The sequence below is a fragment of the Macaca thibetana genome, chromosome 5 (assembly GCF_024542745.1).
Source record: "Macaca thibetana thibetana isolate TM-01 chromosome 5, ASM2454274v1, whole genome shotgun sequence".
Classification (NCBI taxonomy): Eukaryota; Metazoa; Chordata; class Mammalia; order Primates; family Cercopithecidae; genus Macaca; species Macaca thibetana.
The window spans coordinates 177,411,772-177,428,512 of record NC_065582.1 but is presented as its reverse complement, the minus strand read 5'-3'; the positions used below and the strand labels follow the sequence as shown (position 1 = coordinate 177,428,512).

Genomic DNA, 16,741 nt, shown 5'->3' with positions numbered 1-16,741 from the left:
ATCCAGGACTGCCTAGGTGGTACCCCAACTCCACCCGTCCGAGTCATATAGCCCTCTGCAAGTCACTTAGTCTCCCTGGGCCTTGTTTTTTGTCTATGAAATGCAGACAATTAGGGGATGTATCTCTAGGGTTGTTATGAGAATTAAGTTAAATTCTTACAGCATGCTTAGAACCATATCTGGCACTAGGGTGCTTATTATCTCACTTTCATTGATGTTTAATTCTCACTGAGACAATGAGATGGCTTCCCAAGTCACGCCTCTTTCTTGATTCTTTTTTAATTTGCTTAGGCAGATGCAGAGTACATTAAATAGTAAGTAGAGCTCAAAGCTGCCAGATGCTGTTGTGCTCACAACACAGACTTCTGTTTGGGAGGTTTTTATTAGAATGCTGATGGACCACTTGGAGACTCTGATGGAAGCAATAGGCATTCTTGCCAGAAAAATGTACATACACAAAATTCTATATGCAATTTCACAGAGCTTCTGAGTCCCCCACATGAATCTTGGGTTAGGCAGCCCTATAGTAAAGACAGAAATCATGCCCTCTACCCTTAAGGGCATATATATTCATTGAGAGACCTAAAAAATACACAGGAATATTAACAAAACCTACATTTACATATGAAACCATCTAACCTTGGGCTATTTATTGCCTCTGAACCTTAATTTCTTCATGTGTGAAATGAGGAAACTCAGAATTGCTATTTTAGTTACTAGCAGTACATATATAAAGTGCTAGCAGAGCACCTGCACACAGTAGGCAGTCAATCTCTCAGTCAGTGGTCACTGTCTTACCAAAACCAGTGGCACAGACTTCAGGTCTGGTAAGGCCTTTTAGCACATTTCTGTGTGGTGGATCCCAGGAGAAAGGCATCTGTGTGGCTAGGAGTCATAGAAGGTTTCCTGGAGACAGAAAGTTTGACTCATTGTCTAAGGGACCCTCAGAATGTGAGTGGCCTGGGGGAGAGGATGGGGCACCAAAGGCTGAAAAGCAGCACAGGTTCAGGCAGGGAGGAGTGTGTGATTTCAATTATTTAAACATGTTCCCTGAAGGTCAGCTTGAGCATTGGATGCTGTTAACACAGATGGGGGTCAGCATTCAAGAAGTGGCTGCATCAAATACTATCCTTAAGTGTTCTGATAAACCATAAATTATTTGACTATAGTTTTTCTACAGGTTTAATCTTTCACTCTTGTGAAGCCTAATAAATCTTACTCTTCTAAAAATGTAGTGTCTTGACACAAGACTTGTTTTATAGCTGTGTTTTAAAAAATACTCTCAATAAAGAAAGTGTTGTGAGGAAGCTGATGAATTGCTCTTTAGGATAATTGAATGCGAAGACCTGAACATTGTCCTTTTCTGTTACAGCTCACAAGGAGATACATTCCCAGCAAGTGAAGGAACACAGGACTGCTGTTTTGGATTTCATTGAAGATTACTTAAAAAGTATTTCATTTTCTTTTAAAGGTCAAATGTGGCATTTCACAATAGATGTGATGCAGAATTTAGCTTTGCTAGCTGAAGACTGTAGTGTCTCATTATATTTAATGATGCCTTTGCCTGAGAAGCTGTTTTAAGCAGTCTTTCTTCTGGTATTTTCCCCTGCAACAGGAGTCTGTAAACTTTACTCAGAACAGAGAGCCATCCGAGTTAAAAGAGTGGTGGATAAGAAAAGATTGTAAGTATTGCTTTCATTGGTGTTTCTTAATAATAGTACTACTAATAATAGCAGTTAAAGTTTGTAGAGCACTTACCCTATGCAACTTACCATATTTGAACTTCTTCACAAAATGCCATAGCTAGCGCTATGGGGCACTCACTGTGTGCCAGGTACCATGCTAGTCACTTTATTAGCCCACAACAAACCCTCATGAGGCAGGTACTGATTCCTCCCTCATTTTACAAATGAGGAAATTGAGGCTCAGGAGGCTTGGCCACTCACCCAAGGTCTCACAGTTCCACAGGCTGCGTAGCTGGGGTTTCAGCCCAAGCAGGCTGTTGGTCCAAAATCTGTGCTCTTGCCCATTTTGTCTCTTAATAAACTGATGAGGCTGGCACATTTTGAGCCATTTTACCTCAATCTCTTTGACCCCCATACCCCTTCTTGTTGTCCCTGAAAGTGTATTCCTGAGAGAAGAGCTAGGGCACAGCAAGCAGGCCACTGTGAGGCTGTCCTCAGGTCACCTGTGACAGACTTGCTTGATGCCACGTGCTGTGAGTGCTCACCTTCCTCCAACCCCACTACCTGTTCTGTGCAGGCACTCTGAGGAGGCCCATCAGCAGGTAAGGACAGTGACTCGCCAGCAGGGTAAGTGACCCATCCAAGGCCACACAGCCAGGAAGCAGCAGGGCCAGACTACTGTATTTCCCATGGTGCCTGCCTGTCTTCCCCTCTGGGCTCACGTGAGCATCTGGAATGCAAGCGCTGTGTCCTCATGGTTGTTCCCACTGCAGCTCGGCCAGTCTTGGAGATTGAATATATTGGTGAACAAATGTCCAAACCTGGACCATTTCTAGACTAGCTTTGGAAATGTTTTAGGATGTTCTTTCAGAAGATAGCATCACATAACTGTTTGGGGACACGTTTATTTATTTATCTATCTATCTATCTATTTATTTATTTATTTTTGAGACAGGGTCTCACCCTATCTCCCAGGTTGGAGTGCAGTGGCATGACCTCCTGGGCTCAAACAATCCTCCCACCTTAGCCATCCAAGTAGCTGGGATTACAGTCATGTGCCACCATGTCTGCCTATTTTTAAATTTTATTTTATAGAGGTGGGATGTCACTATGTTGCCCAGGCTGGTGTCAAACTCCTGGACTCAAGCAATCCTCCTGCCTTGGCTTGCCAAAGTGCTGGATTACAGGCGTGAGCCACCATGCCCGGCCCACATTTTTAAAATTCTTATTGTGTCAGGGGTCCCTAGCACTACTCTCTGGTTCTAGGAGTCACTAGGAGGTCTCATAGGACTCAACATACAGTCCTGCTCCTGTCTATGATTTGTCACACTGAAAGGATACGAAGCAAAACAGCAAAGGAAAAGGCACGTGAGACAAAAGTCCAGAGGAAACCAGGCATGAGCTTCTAAGAGTCCTGTCCCAGTGGAGTCGCACAGCATGTGACCTATGAAAGCATGTGAAGTGTTGTCTACCAGGGAAGCTCATTAGTGACTCACTGCCCAAGAATTCTGTTAAGGGTTGGTCACGTAGGCACCTCACACCTGGCATGTACCAAAACTCTAGACTCCCAGGAGGAATGCAGATGTACTGCACTGAACTGCATTAAAACTGCATTTTTTTTGCAAAACAGTTCAGGCACGGTGACCTGTTTTTATCAATTAGGATGGCATAAATTCTGCCGAAGTCCAACTTCTCAGACACCAGGCAAGGGTTAACCTTGCAAGCAGGCCTTTCTAAGGATAGCAGTCTCAGGCCTACTATGTGAACCCTTTTCTGCACATTTGTGAAACAGATTTGAAATTGTTAATGCCAACAAATAGAAGCATTTATGGAAGATAGTAAGCAGATCAGTCAAGTTATCTGTCAGCAATAGCTACTATTATATAATGCACTGAGAGAGTAGATTGAATGAAGCCATAGATTAAGTCTTTGCACTTAGGGAGCTTAGAGGCAGACTGGGTTGCTTTTAAACATGAAAAATTAGCTTAATCAGGATATGTCGTAATTAGCAAAGTTGGTAGTAAGCTCAGAGGGGGAAATGGTACAATCAAGTGGCATAGTATGGTGCCTAAGAGCCAGACTCTGCAGCCAGACAGCCTGTGTTTGAATCCTGGCTCTGCCACTTTAAAACTATGTGACTTTGAGCAGATTGCTTAACTTTTCTGTGCTTTTGTTTCCTTACCTATAAAATGAGAAAACTAATAGTACCTAACTTGTAGTGTTGTTGTGAGAACAAAATGAAGATACAGATAAAACACTTACAGTGAGTTAATAAATGTTAATTTGTACTATTAATATTTTCTACCATTAAGCATTTACCATGGGCCAGGCAGTATATTATTTTATTTCATTAATCCTCAAAAAGCCACCATATCAATAAATATTAGTATTTCATTTTCTGAATTAGGGTATTGGGGCTCAGCAAGTTTGGGTTAGCTGTCCAGCATCACAGCTGAATCAAGATTTGAATCTCAGGGTAATTGGAGCAGATTTCTCAAGCAATGGGATTTGTGTTGGCTGTCAAAACAAAAATATCTGGGTGTGTGAATTAGATAGAAAGCAGTCCAGACCTGGGGAAGAGTTTGAGCTGAAGGTCTGGGGCACAGTGAGACCAGTTAGCTCCAAGATGTTATGGAGGAGGAGGTAGGCCTCTGATGATGTGTGATTTGTCATCAAGATGCTGTGGTGGTCACTGGGTCTCACACTTACCTGGGAGAGGAATGCAGATTTCTCCTTCACTATCCCAAGTGGACTTAACAGGTACCCAAGTAAAGGAAGAAGAGATTTTTGCTGCTACCTTAGTTCCTGTTTCTCAGCAGAGGCCTCGACTAAAATACACATTAAAATTGGTCAGATGGGAATTGTTCTCATTTAGACAGCAAAGTATAGCCTTGTCTCCTGCCACATCGTTAGCTGCCCTGTGCCAATTACTTTGTGCAAAAGACCTTGAGGGAAATAATGATGTGACCCTTCACAGTGTAGTTCATTCAACGCCCTCCTTCTTGTCCTTTCCTCGTCTTTAGGCACAAGGCATCTGACTAAAATGTACGTGTGATTTTATCACTCCCTTGCTTCCATGTCTTACAAAGGCTAAACAGCATGGCATTCAAGGTCCGGGATGCCTGGACTACAGCCACAGTAACTCACCACAGTAGTCTGACAACTCCTGAGCTTGTCTATGCTCTGTCCAGCGAAATGAGACCACTGATTAAATGGCAATGTCAGATTGCTATAAATGTTTCTTGATGCTTACTCTTCACTTTTGTACTTACCTTGTAGCAGACCAGTAACAGACAGTCCATGGTTTGGTTCTGTTCCATGGACCACACTTGGAGTAGCGCTGGGTTAGAAAGTCACCTAGTATTTGGTATGTGTCCAGTAAATTGAGTGAGTGACTGAGTAGTGGTAAAGGTGGCGTCACTGAGGTAGTGTGAAACATCTCCTGCTTTTGGGGTTCACGGTACCTGTGCCTGAGTGGATACGTTTGTCTGAAAGCTAGTTTTAAAATTATAGTACCATGATATTATATATCAAAAGTATCTTCTTTCTACCCAGAGCCTTTGTTGGAGGCATAAAAGAAGTACAGGTGTACCTCGGAGATATCACAGGTGTGGTTCCAGACAGCAACAAAGTGAATATCACAATAAAGCAAGTCACAGAAACATTTTGATTTCCTAGTGCATATAAAAGCTTTGTTTATACTATAAAGTGTGCAATAGCATTATGTCTAAAAAAGTCATGTGCATACCTTAATCAGAACATACTTTATTGCTGAAAATGCTAATGTTTGTCTGAGCCTTAGGTGAGTTGTAATCTTTTTGCTGGTAGAAGGCCTTGCCTCAGTGTTGATGTCTACTGACTGATTTAGGGTGGGGATTGCTGAAGGTTGGGGTGGTTGTAGCAGTTTTTAAAATAAGACAACAATGAAGTTCGCTGCATCAACTGATTCTTCCTTTCACGAAAGATTTCTCTATTGTGTGCAGTGCTGTTTGATAGCATTTTACCCATAGCAGAACTTCTTCAACATTGGGGTCAGTCCTCTCAAACCCTGTTGCCACTTTGTCAACCAAGTTTATTCAATATTCTAAGCCCTTCCTTGTTATTTCAACAGTGTTCACAGTCTCTTCACCAAGAGCAGATTCCATCTCAAAAAACCATTTTCTTGGTTCATCCATAATAAGCAGCTCTTCATCCATTCAAGTGTGATCGTGAGATTGCAGCAGTTCAGCCCCATCTTCAGGCTCCACTTCCAATCTTAGTTCTCTGGCTATTTCCACCACATCTGCAGTGACTTCCTCCGTTGAAGTCTTGAACCCCTCAAAATTATTCATGAGTGTTGGAACCCACTTCTTCCAAACTCCTGTTAAAGTTGATATTTTGACCTCCCCCCATGAATCGCGAATGTTCTTAATGGCGTCTAAGATGGTGAATCCTTTTCAGAAGGTTTTCAATTTACTTTACCCAGATCTGCCAGAGGAATCACTATCTGTAGCAACTGTAGCCTTGTGAAATGTGAGGTTTTTTTGTTTATTTTGAGTTAGGGTCTCACTCTGCCACCCAGGCTGGAGTGCAGTGGCAGTCATGGCTTACTGCAGCCTTGAACTCCTGGGCTCAAGCAGTCCTCCCACCTTAGCCTCTCGAGTAGCTGGAACTACAGGCATGTGCCACCATGCCCAAGATTTTTGGAATGGTAAGTGAGCATTGGCTTCAGCTTAAAATCATCTGCTGCATTAGCCCTTAACAAGCAAGTCAGCCTATTCTTTGAAGCATTGAAGCCAGCCATTGACTTCTCCTCTGTAGCTATGGAAGTCCTAAATGGGATCTACCTCCAATAGAAGGCTGTTTTATGTAAATTGAAAATCTGTTGTTTAGTATAGCCACTTTGATCAATTATCTTAGTTAGATCTTCTGGATAACATATTGCGGCTTTTGGGTCAGCACTTGCTATTTTACCTTGCACTTTTACATTATGGAATTGACTTTTTTAAATGTCATGAACCAACCTCTGCTAGCTTTCAACTTTTCTTATGCAGCTTCCTCACCTTTCTTAGCCTTTACAGAATCAAAGAGAGTTAGTTAGGGCCTTGCGCTGAATTAGACTTTGGCTTAAGGGAATGTTGTGACTGATTTGATCTCTCCAGACCACTCACACTTTCTCCCATCAGCAATAAGGCTGTTTTGCTTTCTTATCATTTGGATATTCACTGGAGTAGTGCTTTAATTTCCTTTAGTAACTTTTCCTTTGCATTCACAGCTTGACTGACTGTTTGGCACAAGAGGTCTAACTTTTAGCCTGTCTCGGCTTTTGACCCGCCTTCTTCCTAAGATTCATAATTTCTAGCTTTTGACTTCAAGTGAGTGACATGCAACTCTTCTTTCACTTAAACACTTAGAGGCCATTGCTGGCTTATTCATTGGCCTGGATTATGTCCCCAGGAATAGGAAGGCCCGAGGAGAGGCAGAGAGTTGGGAACAACTGGGCCGGGAAGCACTCAGAGCACAACACTTAAGAAGTATGCCATCTTATGTGAACGAGCTTTGGGAACTCCAAAACAGTTACAAAAGTCACATCAGAGATTACTGATCACAGATCATAGAAATATAATAATAATGAAAAAGTTTGAAGTATTTTGAGAATTACCAAAATGTGACACAGAGACACAAAGTGAGTACATGTTGTTGGAAACATGGCGTCAGTAGATTTGCTCCATGCAGTGTTGCCACAAACCCTCCATTTGTAAAAACAAATGAAAAATGCAGTATCCGCAGAGTGCAGTGAAGCAAGGCATACTGAAACAAGGTACGGCTGTATAAGAGTCACACTGAAATCGGAAAATTACTTTTGTCTAATGACTGTAGCAGGCTGTATTTAAGGTTTGCAAAAACCTCCCACATATTTTCTTGTCTCAAAACTGAAAAATCTGTCTCTCTTCCTCTCTTCTATCTCTTTGTGGTTCTTTTTAAATTTTAAATAGAACCCTGAGGGTTTTCTAATAAGGGACCTGGAAACAGATGCTGGCCAGGTAGAAATTGTTTGATTGCAGTTCTGAAATATTCAGCTTTCAGTTAGAGAAATCAGTTTAAATAAATCATGGGGCATAAACCGATCTTTCTGATGGCTTTTTGAAAATTGCTTTCTTTCCCCCAAATTGGCTTCAACTAGTTAATGTGTAATTTCCCTGAGGACTTTAGTAGACATTCTGTATATAATTAGAATGTGTTTTTATCACTTAAAAAAAAGAAAGGCACTCAACTTTGAGTCTGCTGCACTGTAGTCTTTGATTCATTTTAAATTGGAAACTCGTACATTAGCATCCTCTGGACACAAAGGATGACAGACATTAAAGGAGTCCTTTATTTAAAAGTCGGTGAAGCCCTTTGACTTCTTGAAGATGTCAGTCCTGAAGCCATGCAGTGAGGCAGGGGTAAGGTGGGCGTCTGCAGTGGTGGGGAGCAGCAGTTTTCCAGGGCAGGGTGCCTGACCCAAGCAGGGAGAAGGTGGCTTAGCATGGGCAGTTATAGCCTAAGTCAGGAGAGGGACTGATCCGTGCTGGAGAGGAATGGAGGGGGGTATTAGAGGCGGGTGGTTACATTTAGGAGAATAGATGAAATAATAAAGGAGGCGGCTGGGTGTGGTGGCTCACGCCTGTAATCCCAGCATTCTGGGAGGCCGAGGCAGTTGGATTGCTTGAGGCCAGGAGTTCGGGACCAGACTGGGCAATATGGTAAAACCCCGTCTCTACTAAAAGAAAAATTAGCATGACCTGTAGTCCCAGCCACTTGGGAGACTGAGGCACCAGAATCACTTGATTCAGGAGGCGCAGGTGGCAGTGAGCTGATATTGAGCCACTGTACTCCAGCCTGAGCAACAGAGCCAGACACTGTCTCTAAATAAATAAAGGAGGATCAATTGAAAGCTAGGTTTCTTACTATAGGAGAAGTGAAAAGGGAAAAGCCTTGTCTGTGGTCTTGGGTGGAAATGAAAGATACTGGCACGAATTCACAGTTTTCAATTTCCAAAGATCAATACAGAAGTACCTGTGGTTGTAAATGTGTGTATATGTACACATTTATACACATGTATGAAAATGCATGCATGTATTTTCTTGCTCTGGCCACTGAGAAGGCCTGGAAACAGTGACACTGTAATAGCAATAAGCATAGTTAGCACTCAGATCTTGTCTTCTGAATACCAATTTCACCTTCAGGGAGCTAGGCCTCTTAGAGAAATGGCTGATTCTTAAACTGGAGCAGGGAACATATAAAATAAACCTGGAACAAGGAAGGGCTCAGAACGGTAGGACGTGTGTAAAGGACACAGCCATCAATTTGAAGCAGCGTCTACTGGCCAAATCAGAGATAACTTAAGCATAAAAATAAATGACAGTAGCACCTTATAACCCATTCAATGAGATAGGACATTATGAATCCATCTAAATAGGAGTAAGTAAATGAATAAATTGAAAGATTGAAATTGATACATAGTGTGAAAGCACTCCTCCCCCTGGTACTTACTAATTACAAAGCAGAAGAGAATAACTTGACAGCGGAGAAACCTGGCAGTCACCACCTTCATCAAGTGGGCAAAGTAAAACACACAACCTAATAGGATGCAGCGAGAAGAAAGCATCACTTTTGTGATTTCTGCCAAAGAAGCAAGACTTGAATCCAACCGCGAGGAAACATCAAACTCAAATTCAGAGAGCCTTACAGAATAAGTGACACATGATTGTGTGTTGAGGTCATGAAACTCAAGGAGACCGAAGAGCTGTTCCAAACAAAGGAGACTGAAGAGAAGTACTAGTTAGGAGCAATGTGTGATGCTCTTGTTATAAAGGATATTATTGAGATAACCGGTCAAAATAGAGTGGGGGGCTGCACACAGTGGCTCACACCTATAATCCCAGCACTTTGGGAGGCCAAGGTGGGAGGATTGCTTGAGGCCAGGAGTTTAAGACCAACCTGGGCAACATAGTGAGACCCTATCTCTACAAAAAATTTAAAAATTAGCTGGGTGTGGTGACATGCACCTATAGTCCCAGCTTCTCAGGAGGCAGAGGTGGGAGGATCACCTAAGGCCAAGAGTTCAAGGCTGCAGTGAGCTATGATCACAACACTACACTCTAGCCTGGGCAACAGAGTGAGACCTTATCTTAAAAAAAAAAAAAAAAAAATGGGGTCCAAGGGAGAAATGGAAGTAATATAATAATATTTTTCATAAGGTACTTCTTTTTGGTCTACTACTTTTTTAGTGTGGTCTACTACTTTTTTAGCATTTGCAACAACTTTAGTAGTAGATATTGTTGGAAGGATATTGGAAGCCAGGTTTCTCACTCAGAAGAATGAAAGGGATAAAGCCAGAATGAACCCTGTGGTGTTGGGTTGGAATGAAAGATACTGAAAGCCATTTTACAGTTAAGAAAACCAAGGCCGGCCGGGTGCGGTGGCTCAAGCCTGTAATCCCAGCACTTTGGGAGGCCGAGACGGGCGGATCACGAGGTCAGGAGATCGAGACCATCCTGGCTAACACGGTGGAACCCCGTCTCTACTAAAAAAATACAAAAAACTAGACGGGCGAGGTGGCGGGCGCCTGTAGTCCCAGCTACTTGGGAGGCTGAGGCAGGAGAATGGTGTAAACCTGGGAGGTGGAGCTTGCAGTGAGCTGAGACCTGACCACTGCACTCCAGCCTGGGCGACAGAGCGAGACTCCGTGTCAAAAAAAAAAAAGAAAGAAAAAAAAGAAAACCAAGGCCTAGAGGTTAGGTGGTAAACCAGAGGAGCACCTACTGTGTGCCAGGCTTCATGCCAGGCACTTTCTCATGAGTGATCCCATTTAATCTTCGAAATAAGTCTTTGAGAAAGGTAGTATTTTCTCTGTTTTGCAGATGAAGAAAACTTGGACAAAGAGAATAAAATTGGCTGGGTGTGGTGGCTCATGCCTATAATCCCAGAACTTTGGGAGGCCGAGGCAGGTGGAGCACTTAAGATCAGGAGTTTGAGACCAGCCTGGTCAACATGGTGAAACGCCGTCTCCACTAAAAATACAAAAATTAGCTGGGTATAGTGGTGCACGCCTGTAATTCCAGCTACTTGGGAGGCTGAGGCACAAGAATCGTTTGAGCCTGGAAGGTAGAGGTTGTGGTGAGTTGAGAACGTGCCACTGCACTCCAGCCTGGGTGATGGAGTGAGACTCTGTCAAAAAAAAAAAAAAAAAAGGATAAAATAAAACCCATCTAAGACCACATTAAAAATAGTGGCATTCTAGAATTTAAGCCCTTTGTTTTCTCCAAATCCCATTGTAAATGTGTCTTTTTCAAGGCAGCCAGTCAACCAGTGGTTTAAGGACTCTCACCTCTAGACTGTCATGGGATTTGTGGAATTGCTGGAGTAATCTGACAGCCAGGACAGCCTTGGAGGGCATCAGGTCAGTCTACTGTGCAATGTGACCAAGGAGAAAGCCCCCCACCACTTGACCAAAGGTGGTAGCCTTTGGTCACCATCCCAGACCACTCCCCTGCTGCTCTGTCAAGGCTCCTTCCCCTCCATAGTGACAGCCAGAAGATCAGTAGCTAGTTGGGCCAGCACTGAAGACCCTACCGAGTCCCTTGTACAGATTGTACCAGTGTACTCTTTTCTCTGAATTATCTGCATTATTTATGGGTTGTTTCAGCAGTTTTCTTCTGTTCCTCCATTGGTCTGCATCTTGTCAGAGGAAAAAAATGTATATTCCTTTAAGACTTCACAAAAAAATTGTCTTATTAAACCATTCTGCCTTTTGTTATTTCACAGTAATAATAGCAGCAGCAGCAGTAGTGTAATCGTTGTAGTAATAGCTAATTTTTGAGCTCTTATTATGTGATGTAGACTGTGCTGAGTAAGCACATATAAACCAGTAACTCTAACAAGAAAGATAGTCAGAGCCCCATTTTATAGGTAGGAAAACAGGCTAAGAAATTTTATTTGTCGTTTAGTAACTGGAAAAAAATCTGAAACTTCTGGCAGATGAGTATCTTGTCAAGCTAGTTTAAAAATTTGCTCATGTGTCACGTTGCTCAATTCCTACATCCCACAAACTAATATTTGAGGTAAAATATTAAGTCACAGATGCTAAATTTAATAAGCATATATATATACCTAGTGTCAAACATGGAGCAAATCCTCAGTTTATCTTTAAATAGGTTTCTCTTTTAAGTTATGTTTTTAGCTGGCTTTGTTTCCTTTGCTTAACACATTTTTTTTTGAGACTTACCCTGGCTGTGTTCTCCTTCATTGCTGAACGGTATTGCATTGCATCAAAGTACCTCCACTGGCTTATCCATCCTGTTGGTGGACATTTAAGTGTTCCCATTTTTTTGGCTATAATGCATAAGGCTGCTGTAAACATTCTTTTACAGGCCTTTGTGTGGACCTATCTTTTCATTTCTTTTGGGTAAACAACCTAAAAGTGGGTTGTCATAGTAGAGACTTAGTAAGAAACTGTCTTGAGTTTTCCAAAGTGATAGCACCATGTGACACACTGTCCAGCAATGTGTGAAAGTTACAGTTCCTCCACATGGCACGATTGGCGTTGGCCATTTTTTCTAGCCATTCTACTGGATGTGGAGTGGTATTTCATTGTGGGTTTAGTTTGCATTTCCTCACTGACTAATATTGTTAATCACCTTTTCATGTGTTGATTGACCATTCATTTTCTTCCTGTGAAGTATCTGTTGAAGTTTTTTACTCATTTCTGTATTGGAGGATTGTTTGGCTGTTGATTTGTATAGGAGTTCTTTGTATATTCTGCATACACGTCCTTAGATACATGCTGCAAATATTTGTTCCTATTCTATGGTTTATTTGTTTTCTTAATGGTGTCTTTTGGTGAGCAGAAATGTTTAATTTTGAGGAAGTTGAATTTTATTAATTTTTAGTTTGTCTACCCCAAGGTCACAAAGATATTCTTTTATGTTTTCTTCTAGAAGCTTTATGATTCTGGGTAGTATGTTTATTGAGGTCTATCATCTGTCTCAGACCAACTTTTTGATAGAATGAGATGGGGTTGAGGTTTATTTTATTCTATATAAACATCTGGGTGGGATTAAGGTTTATTTTATTGTATATAAATATTTATTATATCAATGTTTGTTTAAAACACTTTCTTTTTCTCACTGAATTGACCTGGCATCATCATCAAAAGTCAGTTGACCGAAACATGTATATGTCTGCTTCTGGATTCTATTCAGTATCATTGGTCTGATTGTCCTTATTCTACTGCCACACTGTCTTGATTACTGTGGTTTTATCATAAGTCTTGGAATCAGCTAGTTGTAAATCCTTCAGATTTCTAATTTTTCAGTACTTTTTTTGCTATTTTAGATTTTTGTGTATTTTCATATCAACTTTGGAATAACCTTTTCAATTTCTTCAGAAAATCTGCCAGGATGTTTATAGGGATTATGTTGAATCTATAGATCAATCTGGGGAGAATGGGCATCTTAACATCTATCCACAAACATAGTATATCTTTGCATTTATTTCTGTCTTTGACTTTATTTTTAAATTTCTTTTTCTCAGCAATATTTTGTTATTTTCAGTGTAGACATCTTGCTCATCTTTTGTTAGATTTATTCCTGGATTTTTTTATTCTCTTATAAATGATACCATTTTGTTAATGTTATTTTCCAGTTTTTCATTGCTAGTATATAGAAATACATTTTTTGTATATTGATCTGTGTACAACTGTGAGTAATTCACATGTAGTTCTAGTAGCTTTTTTTGGTAAATTCTTGTTGTTGTTGTTGTTGTTGTTGTTGAGACAGAGTTTCGTTCTTGTTGCCCAGGCTGGAGTGCAGTGGCTCCATCTTGGCTCACTGCAACCTCTGCCTCCTGGGTTCAAGCAATTCTCCTGCCTCAGCCTTCTGAGTAGCTGGGATTACAGGCACCCGCCACCATGCCCAGATAATTTTTGTATTTTAGTAGAGATGAGATTTTACCTCGTTGGCCAGGTTGTTCTTGATCTCCTGACCTCACCTCAGGTGATCCACCTGCCTCAGCCTCCTAAAGTGCTGGGATTACAGGCGTGAGCCACCACACTCGGCCTTTTTTTGTAAATTCTATCAATTTTCTACATACGTAATCATACCATATGTGAATAACAGTAGTTTTGCTTTTTAATCTTTATGCCTTTTATTTCTTGTTCCTTTCTTGTTTTATTGCACTGGCTAGGGCCTGGACCTCTGGTACCATATTAAATAGAAGTGTTTAGGATGGACATCTTTTCCTTGCTCTTCATTAAGGGACAAGGATTTAATACTTCACCATTAAGTATGAAGTGTTGGGATTACAGGCATGAGCTACTGCACCCAGTGCACCCATGTTTGTTTGGTTTTTTTTTTTTTTTTTTCACATTTGTGGTTCATTTTTTTATGTGTATATCACAGAAGTACGTATTATGTAGCTGTTCTTTATCAGGTTAAGGAAATTTCCTTTCTTATTGAGGGATTTCCTACAAGAATTCACAGAACTCAGAAACGCTATTATACTCACAGTTACAGTATATTATAGTGAAAGAATACAGATTAAAATCACCAAAGCTAAAGGGAACATAGGACAAAGTCCAGGAGAGACCAGGTACAAGCTTCTAGCTGTCCTCTCCCAGTGGAATAGTGTAGACGCACTTAATTCTCCCAATATGTGACTCCCAATACCTGTGTCACCATGTACTGTCAATCAGGGAAGCTCACCTGAGCCTTGGTGTTCAGGGTCTTCACTGGGGGTCAGTGATGTAGATGTGAAGTGCTAGCATAGCAGGCCATAGTTAACTCAGTCGCCATCCCCTCCAGAGGTCAAATTGATTGTCATGTCAGACCCCTGTTAACTTCAGTGGGGATGGCACTTGGTTCAGAGAGGCTGAAGAAGAGACCCCAAGCCAACAAACAGAACGGAGTTTATTTGGGGGAGCTTATTTATAGAGCAGTCCAGTGGCAGTGGGCTGCACAGGAGAACCACTACTGCTTGTAAAAAGAATGTAGTTTATATAGCACCTTCACTTAGCCATCCTCCCACCAAGCAACCTCCACATGGCAGCCCTCATTTCTTCAATTGCCATCAAGTGTGTCTGCCGTGCACTGATACAGTGGCCCAGGCCCCCAGTCATAAATCACACTGTTAGCATAAACTATCTGGAATGTCCCCAGGTATACAGATACTGTCATCAGACAAGATATTCTAGGAGCTTAGAGGTTATCTCCCAGGAGCCAAGCAAGGGCCAGTTTTTTCCTTGGAATGTGCAGAATTTGAACACCACAAACCTGCTGAGTCATCCCTTTATTGCATACCTTATTTTCCTAGTTTGCTGAAAGTTTTTATCATCAGGGTATCTTGACTTTTTCAAATGCTTTTTCTACATCTAATGCAATGATCATGTAGGCTTTTTTCTTTTTTTGTTAAGGGGATATATTACATTGATCAATTTTCAAATGTTAAGCCAACTTTGTATTCCTGGGTTAAACCCCATTTGGTCATGATACATTATTGTCTTTATATATTGCTAAAATCAGTTTGCTTGTATTAAGGATGCTTTTATGTTCATGAAGATATATATCTAATTTTCTTGTAATATCTTCATAGGTTTCTGAATCTGGGTAATACTGGCCTCATAAAATGATTTTGTAATTGTTTTCTGTTCCTCTGTTGTTCACATCTACCAGGTCCTTACCTTGTTCCTCATCCTAGGGAAAACACTTAGGCTTTTATCATAAAGTATGATGCTCACTGTAGATTTTGTACATGTTTATCAGATAAGGAAGATCCCTTCTGTACATGCTTTTTCCCGTCTTGTTTGATTGCTCTAGAGCACTATATAAAGGTATACATTCTGTTTTACAGCTTCATAGTACTGCAGAGTGTCTTCCACCAGTTCCATGTTGATGGACATGTGGATTTTTCCTAGGCCTTCGCCATATTAAAATTGAATTACAAAGTTGCTATAATCAATAACCTTTTCATATTATCATTATATCTTTGGGATAGAGTCCCGTAAGTGGGATTGCTGGATTAGAGATTAAATACATGTTAATTTGCAGGGTATTACCAAGGTCCCCTCCATAGGAGTCACACTGTTTGGCACGCTCACCATCAATACACAGAAGTGCCCTGCTTGACAGCCTGACCCACCCATTATGTCTTCACATTTGGGTGTTTTCACCAGTCCCAGTAGGCAAGAAATAATGACGCAGTGTAGTTGTTGATATGCATCATCTTATGAGGAAGATTGAGCATTTTTCATGTGTTTAAAAGCCATTTACATTTGTGTGAACTTTCCTGCCTAGTTTACTGTAGAGCTGTTGGTCTTTTTCTCTTTTTACTTTACCTATGGTGGGTTTGTTTTTTTTTTTTAAATAAACTTGTTATTTTAAGAGCAGTTTTTAGGTTCATAGCAAAATTGAGCAAAAAGTACCAAGAGTTCCCATATACCCCCTTCACTGTCCCCCCACCCGCCAGTACACTAATAGCCTTCGCCACCAATAGCCTTCGCCACTGTCAACATCCCCCACCACTCATGGTGCTTTGTTTTGTTTTGTTTTGTTTTGAGATGGACTCTCCCTCTGTCGCCCAGGCTGGAGTGCAGTGGGTGATCTCGGCTCATTGCAAACCTCCACCTCCCAGGTATAAGCAATTCTCCCACCTCAGCCTGCTGAGTAGCTGGGACTACAGGTGTGTGCCACCACACCCGGCTAATTTTTGTATTTTTAGTAGAGACAGGCTTTCACCATATTGGCCAGGCTGGCCTCAGACCTCAAGTGATCCGCCCTCCTCGGCCTCCCAAAGTGCTGACATTACAGGGGTGAGCCACCACACTTGGTTCACCCATTTTTTTTTTTTCACATGTGTGGTTCATTTTTTTATGTGTGTATCTCTGATGCATTTGGAATTTACCTTGGTGTATAGTATAGGGAAAGGGAAAACATTTTTTCTTTCATATAACTACCAATTATCCCAGTGCAACTTATTAAACCATATCATATATTAAATACACATATGCAATTGAGTCCGGTTTTGAATTTTATATCCTA

General features: G+C 41.3%; 1 protein-coding gene across 3 annotated transcripts in view; it reads left to right on the top strand.

Annotated features, from left to right (window-relative positions):
* Nucleotides 1-16,741, top strand: part of STX18 (syntaxin 18) — a 124,745-nt gene that overhangs the window by 85,229 nt on the left and 22,775 nt on the right. Inside the window, exons 4-6 of one of the 3 annotated variants that reach the window (XM_050792196.1) lie at nucleotides 1,373-1,450; nucleotides 1,616-1,682; nucleotides 5,241-5,293. In XM_050792196.1, the coding sequence (XP_050648153.1) occupies nucleotides 1,373-1,450; nucleotides 1,616-1,682; nucleotides 5,241-5,293 (198 nt within the window). The remainder of the gene's footprint in view (nucleotides 1-1,372; nucleotides 1,451-1,615; nucleotides 1,683-5,240; nucleotides 5,294-16,741) is intronic. The other 2 variants (XM_050792194.1, XM_050792195.1) reach the window with 2 other exon arrangements.